This window comes from Stegodyphus dumicola, chromosome 6, assembly GCF_044657685.1.
Source record: "Stegodyphus dumicola isolate Sdum_Otavi_A_Nest chromosome 6, ASM4465768v1".
NCBI classification, from domain to species: domain Eukaryota; kingdom Metazoa; phylum Arthropoda; class Arachnida; order Araneae; family Eresidae; genus Stegodyphus; species Stegodyphus dumicola.
Genome location: NC_140773.1, coordinates 171,346,984 through 171,359,094, shown reverse-complemented (window position 1 = coordinate 171,359,094; position 12,111 = coordinate 171,346,984). Strand labels below are relative to the sequence as shown.

Sequence of the window (12,111 nt, the reverse complement as noted above, 5' to 3'; positions counted from 1 at the left end):
ATTTGCTTATTATTGAAGACACGGTGGAATTCGGAAAGTATTTACAGATGATGCCATGAGATTTTGATTTTTAGCTAAATTAAGTTTGCAGCAAAATTATATATATATAAAAAAAGGCTTTTCCTTTGTGTTCTGAGTGTGCAGATTACTCCATTTTTTAAAAAAATTCATTTCTGGCACTCCTATTTGTGCACTTAAATCTTGAAATAGTAAAATAACCATGTTTCAGAAAAAATAAGTACCTACTGTGCTTCAGTAGGTACTTATTTTTTCAAATTTCAAAATTCAATTTTCAAAATTCAAATTTCAAATTTTCAAATTTCAAAAAAATCAAAACCTTTATTACTGAATAAACAGACAATAATGTTATGAAAATCATATCAGTAAGAGTAAAAAGTAGTAATAAAGAATAAAGATTACTACATTACAAAGCAACAATGTAATTTCAGTGTGTAAATTTCAAATAAGAAATTTCATAAAGGTGCAAAGTCTTAAGTAGCATATTATTGAACATTAAAAAACTAATATCAGCATAATTAAATATAATACCATCTGAAAACTATGTGATCATATGATTGTATTAGTTAATCAGCTAATAAAATTTAGCAATATTCTATTAAATTGGGCTGTAATTTATTTACATCTATTAACACAAAACTGAGTTTGTGACTTTCTTTTGAGCTGGTACGCAACTACTAAAGAGTTTTCACCAGTAGATCTAAAAATACATGCTAAAGGCCATTCAAAAAATAAAAAGAAAGGTGTTAAATTTCAATAAATACTACACCTGTAGGTGAAAAAATAAAAAGTGACTAAAGTCATGCAGTTCGAATTTAGTGATGGAAAAACGAAATTAAAAAGTCCTTGCAGTAACAGAAAGTCCAAAATTAAGTAGAGGGATCGAACTCATGATCTCAATGTCCGGAGAAAATGTCCTCTGCTTTTTACCACTGGACTACGATCACTCATATAAGAGTTGTCGGAAAAGCTATGTAATTCGTCACGTGATTAACTTCCATTTTCGGCGAAGTCAATGAGTCTCTGCTCTGCTTTAAATCCGGCCCGTAATTTCTCGACTGGAGATTTTGCTGAATTTTTTCAATAAGTGCAACCATAGTTTCAAGTAGTTTCTGAATATTTTAATTTAGTACTCATGACATGGCATCATTAATAGTTTTTGGAACTTTTCTTGGGGGAGTTAAAATAATTTTCACCCCAAATAGAAACTATTTGAACATATAAAGTAATGGGGAAGACAAAGCTTATGAAAATAATAGAATCCCTTAATTTTTTATTTTTAAAATTTACATTACTCGTGCCCCAGAATACAACATTTTCTGTATAGAAATCTGTTAGTTGAAAAATTTGAGTTTTGCTCCAACGAAATACAGCCATATTTATTATTTATTCAAAAAATGAGGAGAAAAGCATGTGATCGCTCAAAGCAATCTTATTGGCTAGAGACTCTGATTTTATCATGTGCTAATGAACAGTGAACACCAGTTCTGAAATCATGGCAGAAAACATGACCTATTTTTGGCACTTGCACAGATCCTTAAAATTGTTGCTCTACCAGAAAGTCGGCCTAGAAAATCGCTTCGTGTAGACAGGCCTTTAGGTGATGCTGCTTGCATTTTTTTATTACAAAAGACTTATTAACTATGAATTTTTTCCTGAAAATCAGTTAATTAGCATATTTATGAGAAAGTGCTTTTTCTTAATTAAAAACAATATAAGACAAGTTTGGCATATTCTGATGGTGCTGGCCTCTTCCTTAGAAGGTTGATTTGTGGTTTGTGATGTGCTGTCAATCTGATTGATGGTCCTTTTAAATTTCCATCTCTGATACCCTTTTGTAGTGTAGGTTTCTACATAACAGGCTGTCTGATTCCCCATCAGTGCAAGCTTGCTGTTAATATTGTTCACTATGACCTTTTTCTTTTTGACTTATTTCAAGCTGTCTTTGCTTCTCATTCAGCTGGTCATGATATCTCCAAAATATTTGATCTTTGGCATGTTTCTTGTTCTCTTCTTCCTTCTTGGCCTCCATTCATCTGTAGCTTTCTCTTTGATGAATCATTGAATTTGGACTTTTTCTATTTTTCTCCATTCCTGGTATCTTTTCTTTTACTCTCCTGGTATCTTACTTTTAGGCTTTCTTATGATGTGGACAGTGCTTGCTGAATCAACTTACCTTTCCAATGAATCCACATTGCTCATGCCAGGAGATTCTTTTAATACTGCTCCAGGCTGCTCATACTTTTTGAACTGATCCATGTTTGCTCTTTTTTGTGAAAGGTTGATCTAATTCTAAATGAAGTCAAATACTTCAACAATCTACAGAAATAATCATTTTATTTACAAAGCAACCTGGATTGCATCGATGGTTCACTGCTAACTACGTCGCATACTAAAAAACTAACATTCTTTCTCAGAAGCGAAGCACCCTCTAATGGCGATACATAAATCATTTGGGGGATTTTTCCACACTCCCCACCCGATAATTTTTGCAAAAATTATCACTATTTCAGCATACCAATAATAAAAATGTAAGAAAGCAACTTACATATCAAGTACATTCAACTGATGTAAATATAAACTGCAAAAGGAAATTCTATAAAATAAACAAATATAGTTAACTGCATCATTTCAAATGTTACTCAAATGTAAATATTAATTCGAATTACAAACAGTAAATTATTAATAATAACTAAACTAATTATTTAAAATTAATGTTAGTGAACATGAAATATAAGAAATAAAAGGTTACAAAATTAGTTCATTTTCAGTCTGATAGTTCAAGGGGGTATATCAATTGCACAGGTCTCTTAAAGTCCACTTTTTTAGTTTTTACCACACATGATCGTACAAGACCGTCACGTCCTTTAAAGACTTGAATTACTCGACCTAAATTCCAGAGGAACTTAGATTTAGTTGTTCCTTCAAGTAAAACTATATCACTAATTTTAAGATTTTTCTTGGCTTCTGGTGTACCGAAGAAGTGAGCATTTCTTAATTCAAGAAGATACTGAGTTTTCCATTTTTTCCAGAACTGTTTTGTAAGTATCGTCTGATATTCTTTTCGTTTTATTAGACTCTTTCTTGTTGGAGAGTTATTCAGGATCTCAGCAAAGTTGTATGGATATTGATCCTTATGTCTGATCAATAGAAAATCAGCCAGTGCAAGCGGTTCAGGTTCATGTAAATCATTGTAAACGTAAGTCAAAGGATGTCTATTCACAATATTTTCGATCTCTGTCAACACAGTCATAAATTCTTCAAAATTCAGTTGAGCTCTGCCTAATATCTTTTTCAGTGGTTCCTTTATGGTTTTCATAAGGCGTTCATAAAAAGCTCCCCACCATGGAGCAAGCTCGATGATAAATTTCCAAGTCAAGCCTTCATTTGCTAGAAAATTTTGAAAGTCTGTACCTTTAATAATGCTGTAAAAATACTGTAAATCTTTGGTAGCATATTTGAAAATTTTTGTGTTACCTGAATAAAAGGTGCGACAGTTTCTTCTTCTCGAAATGAAGTGTCTGAGAGCCAAAATGAATTTGTTTGCAGACATATTGGAAATCAGCTCTAGATGTAACAGCGCAAGTAAACAATACGATGTATGATTTCTGAATGTCGTTTCCAGACTTGATGTAAACTGGACCTGTGAAATCCACGCCTGTAACATAGAAAGGTGGAGTTTCAACCATTTGATCTTTAGGTAACTGAGCGGTTATTTGTTTCCCTGGTTTTACTGCGTATTTCTGACAAATTAAACAGTTCTCTAAGACTTTCTTTACCAACTGACGGCCTTTAGGAATCCAAAATTTCTGTCGTAGTTTGGCTAAAGTTGCTGCAACTCCTGCATGCAGAATGTTATTATGTTCCCTTTTTACAATTAATTCAGTAAATTTGGAATCTTTAGGAAGAAGAACTGGATGCTTCTCATCAACTGTATATTCGGTTTCTTCTAATCTTACCTTAATTCGAAGAATTTTATTTTCATCAAGAAACGGTGCCAAGCTGAATATATCAGAGCTTGGAGAAATTGACTTGTTAGATTGAAGAGCCTTAATTTCAGGTGTGAAGAAATCCATCTGGGCTTTACAAACACAAAAAATTTCAGTGTCCTGAATTTCAGAAGCACTTAATGTTCCACTATTAGCAGGCAGTTTTCTTGCCTTAGCAACGAAACGTCTAATCCATGCCATAATTCTGAGATATTTCAGCACATTACTGAATTTTGTTATATCCAATAAATGATCATCTCTTTTCACAACAATGTCATAAACATATATTCTACTATGGAGTTCTAGTTGTTTATCGTTTCCCACGTCAAACTTCGGTTGAACTGGCCAGTCTATACGTTTGTTTTGTAACCCTTCTGGTCCAAACCACTAAAGTGAACAATTTCTTAAATTAGCAACAGTATTTCCTTGTGATATGAGGTCGGAGGGGTTATCTTTCCCACAGCAATAATGCCAGTTATTGCTTTTAGTTAGCTTCTGAATTTCATAAACTCTGTTTTTGATGAAAGATTTAAATCTTTTGGGAATTTGAGAATCAGTCCAGTGGAAGGGGATTACTTCGTATTTTAAACATTTTGCGATTTTATCACTCAATCTAGCAGATAACAGCGCACCCAAAAGCTCCAATCTAGGAAGTGTAAGGGATTTCAGAGGTGCAACTCTACTTTTGGAAGCAACAAAAACTGTTTAAAAAGGTCCATTGTTCAAAACTATTCTTAGATATACCATGCATCCATAAGCTTTCAAACTAGCATTAGAAAAGCTATGGAGTTGTATTTGTTTCACATCTGCATCTAATATTCCTTCTAAATAGTAGCGGGGAATTCTGAGGTGGTTCAGTTCTTCAATTTCTTCATACCAGGCTTTCCATTTATAACTAAGATCAGGTGGCAGCTCATCGTCCCAATCAATTTTGACAGACCAGATTTCCTGAATCAGACACTTTATTCTTATAGTGAAAGGGCCATAAAATCCGACAGGATGAAAAATACAGCCTGCGGTTTGCAATAGAAAACGTTTTGAGCTGATTGACGAGGAAATGAAATTTGTCAAGTGCTGAGTGTCAAAATAAAAATTATCATTATCCGTATCCCAGTTAATTCCTAACACTTTGATCGGGACAACTTCAGGAGATTCTTGCATCGAAAATTCTTTGCGATGCCAAATATCTTTGAGTTCTTCGGAATTAGTATGCCACTTAATGTAGTGACATGCTAGCTTCACTGAAAATGTTAACAATTTCTAAATTTGTTTTCAGGGCTTGTTCTAAATTTTGTTGACCACCAATAATGTCATCAACATACAGGCAGTTATTTAAGAGTTCTACTGTTTCGGGATATATTTCTGAATATTTTTAAGGTGTTGCTTAATAGTAGCAGCTAGGAGAAAGGGACTAGATTTTACTCCAAACAAAACTCTCGTAAATCTAAAGATTTTCAAACTTTCATTGTTATCATCAGGATCATCTTTCCAAAAGAATTGTGTAATGTCCCTGTCTTCTTCATTTAACTCTATCTGTAAGAATGCTTGTGTAATGTCCACAGTAAAGGCTATCAAATTTTGTCTAAATTTTATAAATAAAAAATATCAGGATATAGGTTCGGACCAGTATATAAACATTTATTTAGACAGAGTGTTTTTAGTTTATGGGCTGAAGCATCATAAACTATTCTTAGTTTGCTTGTTGCTCTATCATTTCTGATGACTGCTCTATGAGGTAAATAAAATAGGGTTTTATCATTTTGATAGTCTTCTTGAACTGGTTCAGTAATATGTTTTAACTCGTAATCCTTTAAAACTGTGTATTGAACAAACAAAGAGTTATCAATTTTAAATTTGTTACTCAATTTCTTAAATCTTTCAAGTGCTATATCCCTATTATCTTCCATTAAATGTTTTGAATTGGGTTTCCAAGGTAATTATACTTGGTATCTGTCGTTCTTATACTTGATATCAGATGCGAAAGATTTCATAATTTCTAAAGCAACAGTTTTGTTGTTTTGAGTATCACTTTCCAAACCTAAGTTTTCTAGCTTCCAAAACTGTTGTAACTGATTTGATATCAAGTTTTCATTTACTATTATTTTCATAGTTAATAAGTCACTATGATCATTATTTACTTTACCCTGCAAACACCACCCAAATAAAGATTCTGTGGCTACTACATTTCTTGAAATTCTTTTAATTTTACCAGTAATTATAGAATAGTAGAAATCTACCCCTATGAGAATATCAATTTTGTCACTTTTTCTGCAACGGTCTGCTAATTGTAAATTTTGTAAAATTTTATTTTTCTTAGCAAAGTTCAAATCTGGAGGAGAGATAACAGTATTAGATATATTTTCGGTTTCAAGAAGCTCAATATATATATTAAGATTATATTTTCGGTTTCAAGAAGCTCAATATATATATTAAGATTAGGATCGCTAACATTTTCTAGTTTTGCTCTAACAACATTAAAGGTTTTTTCTAACGCAGTTTTATCACCAAAAGAATAAACAGAAAGTGATTCTTTTCTAACAGTCGGAAGCTTCATTTTACTAGATGTATCTTTAGTTATGAAAGATCTCATTGAGCCATTAACAAAAAGAATTCTGACATTTTCAGATTTATCATTATTTCAGATCAATGCAGAAGCCGTTTGTAATAATATTTTATTAGAACTATTTTCATAGGAATTATATGACGAAACAGCGAATATAACGCTCGAATCCGATGTTTTCTTTTCAGGTTTTTCATTATCTTTTTTCTGATGAAATGAATAACAAATGGCTTTCGAGTGTTTATTAAAGCAGAAGGCACAGTTTATTTTTTGTTTACAATTTTGAATACGGTGAAATCGACCCAAACAAAGAAAACATCGTGCTTCCCATTTCAAAATCCCTTTTCTACACTTAAAATTTCGCAATCCGCAGATTTATGATTTGTGTTCCCGCAGAACAGACACTGCGATTCGGCTGACGATGCTAATAACTCAAGTGTAGACGGCTTGCTTGTTTTGGCTGGAGAATGTTTATATTTGAAGGGCAGATGCTTTTCCGATCGCGAATATTTCTCTCTAGAATTATAATTAACAGAAGCCGTGCGCTCTCTACTGAATACTTCGTTCCTCAAAAAAGCTAACAAGCCTTTTAAATCCGAATTTTCATCTTTAAGTTTTTGGCTATAATCAAGAACGTATTCATTAGGAAGTAATTTCAAAATTAAAGGTGTCAACAGATTTCCGTAGGTATCAGTCTATTTTTTAATGCTTCAAGATTTCTTATCTGTACTTCGGCGGGATCGAGAAGTTTTCTTAATCCGTTTATATCATTAGAATTCCTAACAGGTGAAGTACTTAAGAGTTGTCCTAAATGTGAATTTATTAAGATGTTCGTTTGACCAAATTTGGAACGTAACAGTTCAAGAGCAGCTTCGTAATTATTTTCGATGAGAGCGAAACTAGAAATAGCTTTGGCGGCTGAGCCACCAAGAAAAAAGCTTTTTAAGTAAATTAATTTTTCTATTTTTGATAAATTCAGATTTTTATCAATCACATTTTCGAACTGACCTATAAATTCTAACCAATCCAAAGGATCACCATAAAATTTAGAGATGGTTAATTTTGGAAGCCGAGTGCATTTGTTACTTTCATTTTGGGATTCTGTAACGGTTTCATTAGAAATGTCCGTACTTGCATTGTCCGAATTTTATAGCTTATTCAATTCTTTCAACTTTTTCTTTCCTCTAAACTGGCACACTTGAATTTTCTCTTCATATTCCAAAACGGATGAGATTTCAAGTTCAAATTCGTCCTCTTCAACTTTTAATTCTCGTTCTATTTAAGCATCTAAATTGCTCAATTTTGATTTTTCGTTTAACTGGTCTAAAATTTCTTCTAATACATTTACATTTATACTACTATCATCTTTACTCAGTTCGGTTTTAATTTTCTTTAATATCGTGGACACTCCGGTCTTCAATACCTTTCGTTTTGATTTCAGTTTAGCAATAAGATCTTCTATATTATATCAAAATAGAAAATACAGGCTTATCTTGACTGTCTTCACATAAAATGATATCCAAACTTAAAATACACAAACTTCTTAATTGGCCAAAGGTTCCCGGCCATTGTGCACCATTTTGTGAAAGGTTGATCTAATTCTAAATGAAGTCAAATACTTCAACAATCTACAAAAAATAATTATTTTATATACAAAGCAACCTGGATTGCATCGATGGTTCAGTGCTAACTACGTCGCAATCTAAAAACCTAACATTCTGTCTCAGAAGCGAAGTGCCCTCTAACGGCGATACATAAATCATTTGGGGGATTTTTCTACACTCTTAAGAGATTCACCATTCTTTCCTGTTAAGTACAAAACTGTTTCTCTGATTCTCTTGAATAAGAAAAAGTACCTTTGAATTCATTATTGAATTTCTCCATTTTTTATTCTGATCCTCGAGATAGTGAATGCTTTATTCTTAAAACTGACCTCATACCTTTTCTCATCATAATAAAATTTTTGCTTTTCCCAGCCCATATTTGAGTTGCATGTTGCCTTATCCTCCAATTTTTGAATGTCTGCCATTTTCATTCTTCTGAACTTTTTTAAAAAAAGATACTTTTTCAAGGGGCATAATCAACTTCCTCCTAAGAAATGATTCAGATGGCATTTGACAAGTGGTATCATATTTAGCAGATCTTAATGCATACATGAGTTCATTAAAAAGTTGTGGTCCCAATGTTGGTGATAATATTTACATAATTGTGGATAATTTTAAATGTGTTTCTATTTATCAAATCTGTGATATTTGACTGTAGTTGATAAGGGGCCAGTTTAAAATGCTTTATGTTAAAACCTGTGTACATTTCCCGTAATGATGTATGAACTACAGACATTGATGTATGAACTACAGACCGTTATCTGAGATTTCTAAATGTAGAGGGAGCCCTACATAAGCCAACAGCATTCTAAGGAATACATAAACTCCTAATTTGATATTAAATACAGTTTTTGGCTTGTCTTCAGGTTTCACACATATCTGGAAATGGCCAGAGGTGAGATCCAGTAAGATCATATTTTGTAGATTTAATTTTCTTTATTATTTCTTCAATTATTGGTAAGGTGTAAATCATATATTTTGTTATACTGTTCAGTTTTATGCAGTCAATGTTGAAAAGCATTAAAATTGACCCCATTCACCTAGCAGATAATTTTCAGTGCCTTTCTATGAATTTGATGCTTGACCTCACAATGCAGCAGTTGTTATAGCAAGCTTTTGTATTTCTCCGATGGGGTATAATACACAATGGATTTCTAAGTTTTTGATAAAAATCAAAACCGAGCTATTACTTTCAAAACTAGTGAATTATTTCATAGATGCATGCATAGCAACCAAAACAATCCCAAACCCATTGTGCTTGTTGATGCTGTAAAAATTTGGAGTCTTGGGGAGGCAGTCTAAAAGTTGCTATATCACCAGGCATGGGTTGTTGGAGAAATGGATGCCAGATGTAGGTTTGTAACTGAATAGGTGCTTAAATGAATGTTGTTTTAGACCCTATTAGTCTGGCAAGCAAGTTATTACTCTAGTCTGAATCGTAATGACAAAGTCCTGTGAAAGTTAAAATAACCTTTTTGGTAAATTTTTAAATGCTCCAATAGAAAACTGCATCACTTGTCGGTATTTAAAAAACAAGAGTTGAAATTCAAGTTCATGTATTGTAACCGAAGCCTACATAAATGTTATACCTTGGCTGGCTCAAGTAATTATTGGTTCTTTTTTAATGTCAGCTAGTAAAGTGACTAAATCTGGACTAAACTTGGTAGAGCTGGTGATAGGACATACGCTGTGAGTGAGGCTGCCAAAAGCTCTAAAACGTGAAAATGCTCGACTTAAATATTTAGCAACTTGTTTGTATTCTGGGTAGGGACTATGGGGAGAAGAAGTTATAGTAAAAGTTCAAATCATAGTTGGTTGATTAACAAAAACTTTACAGATTTCATTGTTAAGTACAGATAAATATGAAAAATCCATTAAAATATTTTTAGCATTAAATAATAACAAAAATTTAATTAAAAAATCACTTTAGTATACATTTAGACTTTTGGTGGAAAAAGCTGTGTGCCAGATTTCAAAGCTGTGAGCATCTCTGCCTGTGCATTATGTGATGGCCACTGACAAACACACAAAGGAAATTTTCTTGTTTTATAATAAATTTAATAATTTTTACTATATAAAGATGGTTTTCTTTTGATTTTCAAAAAGTGGGGAGAGAGAGACTTTTCCACTAACCCAGTGCAATTAAGGTATTTATTTATGCAAGTAGAAGTATTGCATAGGAATTAATGAACATTTTACAATTGAATGAAATACATTATATATTTTAAGCATTCATTTAATTAATAACTGTAATTTTTCATATTCAGATGCTGGAAGAAGTGATGATAGACCTTGATAGTGAGGGAGAACGAAGCGAATCTCCTGTGAAACAGAATGGCATTTTGAATTCTGATTCTCAAATACCCAGTGCAGTTGCTTTCTCTCACACTAACTCTTTTTCAAACGAAAAACACTTAGATACTCATAAATCTCTACCTGATATTTCAGCTTATGAGCCAGGAAGCCCTTTGTATTCCTCTGCTTCCAGTGAAAGTGAACGTCCATTGTCTCTTGTACAATCCATGGTTCGTGCTTTTGAGCAGTCTACGAAAAATGATCCAAAATCATTAAAGCAAATTGTGATCAAATCCTGTTCTGAACAAAATTCAGATTCTGTAAAAAGTTCAGTTGAGAACTTAAGTAGTATCAATGGTGATTTAAGTCGTATTAGTTCACCTAGTAAAGACAATTCTCCTGTAGCTAACAGTGCTTTTAAGCCAATAGGTATGGCAACTGCATTCCGTCCTGTACGTCAACAGAGTGTAGAATCTGATATTCCTTTCTCAGATCATTTAAATTCTGAAGAAGAAAAAAAGATATCCCTGGAAATTCAACTGAATCAGATAGACAGTTTAGTGAAAAAAATTGGCCGAGTGATTGAACTTATGCAAGGAAAATTTTTATCAAAAATGAGAGTACTAAATGATGAAAAGTAAGTGTTGTTTTCACTATCTGTTTAGTTTTATTTCGCTGTTCATTATTTTATTTTGCTGTATCCATTTCTAGGATTTTTATTATTTTTTTCTTGTACAATATATATGTATTCTCCTTGTTACTATATAAACTTTATGCTCCATTGTGAAAATATCAGCTCCTTTATAATTTCACAAGAGTCCCAGTATAAGGATGCCTATGCCCAGATGAAGATCAGCCTTTAACTTAAAAAAAGCAGCCTACATAAAGGTGCTGGTATACTGATACCACTATGTGAGTAAGGGCTTAATTTGCTACTCTTATTAATAAAACAAATGAAAATCTTATTTGCATGCAATGTCCCACTAGCAGCTCCTAAAATTTGCTTTCTTTTTGTCTTTATGTTGAGGTATCTTTGTGAAGGTTGCCGTTTTGGCACACTCAGTTCTGAAGATATTCTGATAAAATAAATAAACAAAAGCATTTTTCTGAAAGGTGTAAAAATTACTTAAAAATAGGTAAATGAATGATCATTACTATATTGCATTTGGATGTCAGTAGAAGCTCCTTAACAGAGTCTTTCTAAAGTTTTTTAAATATTATGTTTTGTGAAGTTATATTATCTTACCATGTACTTATCGTCATCTTGTTTTGGCAAGTATTGCCTCTATGGCAAACATTGCTGTGCCCTATCCTAGTAACTATCCACCCAGAAGCTATTTGTAGTAAGTGGCCTTTAAAACCACTGGAACTGCATTCATTAATATTAAGAGTATTTTAAAGATACCACAGTTTAAGCAATAAAATATTTTATTTTACAATTATTTATAGGTAGTCCTAATATATGTTTTCGCGAAAAACATAAATCTCGAAAAACCATTAAAAGGTGATGATAATTTGTAATTTTGGTAATTTGTTCTCCTTAAGAAAATCTAGAAGTGACCAGTCATAGTCCAAAGTAATAATAAATTGTTTTGCATTTTGGGCTTTGCCCATATTACTGGCTGAAGAAGTGTCTGGCCATTTC

General features: G+C 32.6%; 1 protein-coding gene across 1 annotated transcript in view; it reads left to right on the top strand.

Moving 5' to 3' along the window:
• The window catches only part of LOC118192701 (uncharacterized), a 120,905-nt gene that overhangs the window by 65,579 nt on the left and 43,215 nt on the right, over nt 1-12,111 (top strand). Inside the window, exon 7 of the mRNA XM_085819157.1 lies at nt 10,439-11,103. Within this exon, the coding sequence (XP_085675283.1) occupies nt 10,439-11,103 (665 nt within the window). The remainder of the gene's footprint in view (nt 1-10,438; nt 11,104-12,111) is intronic.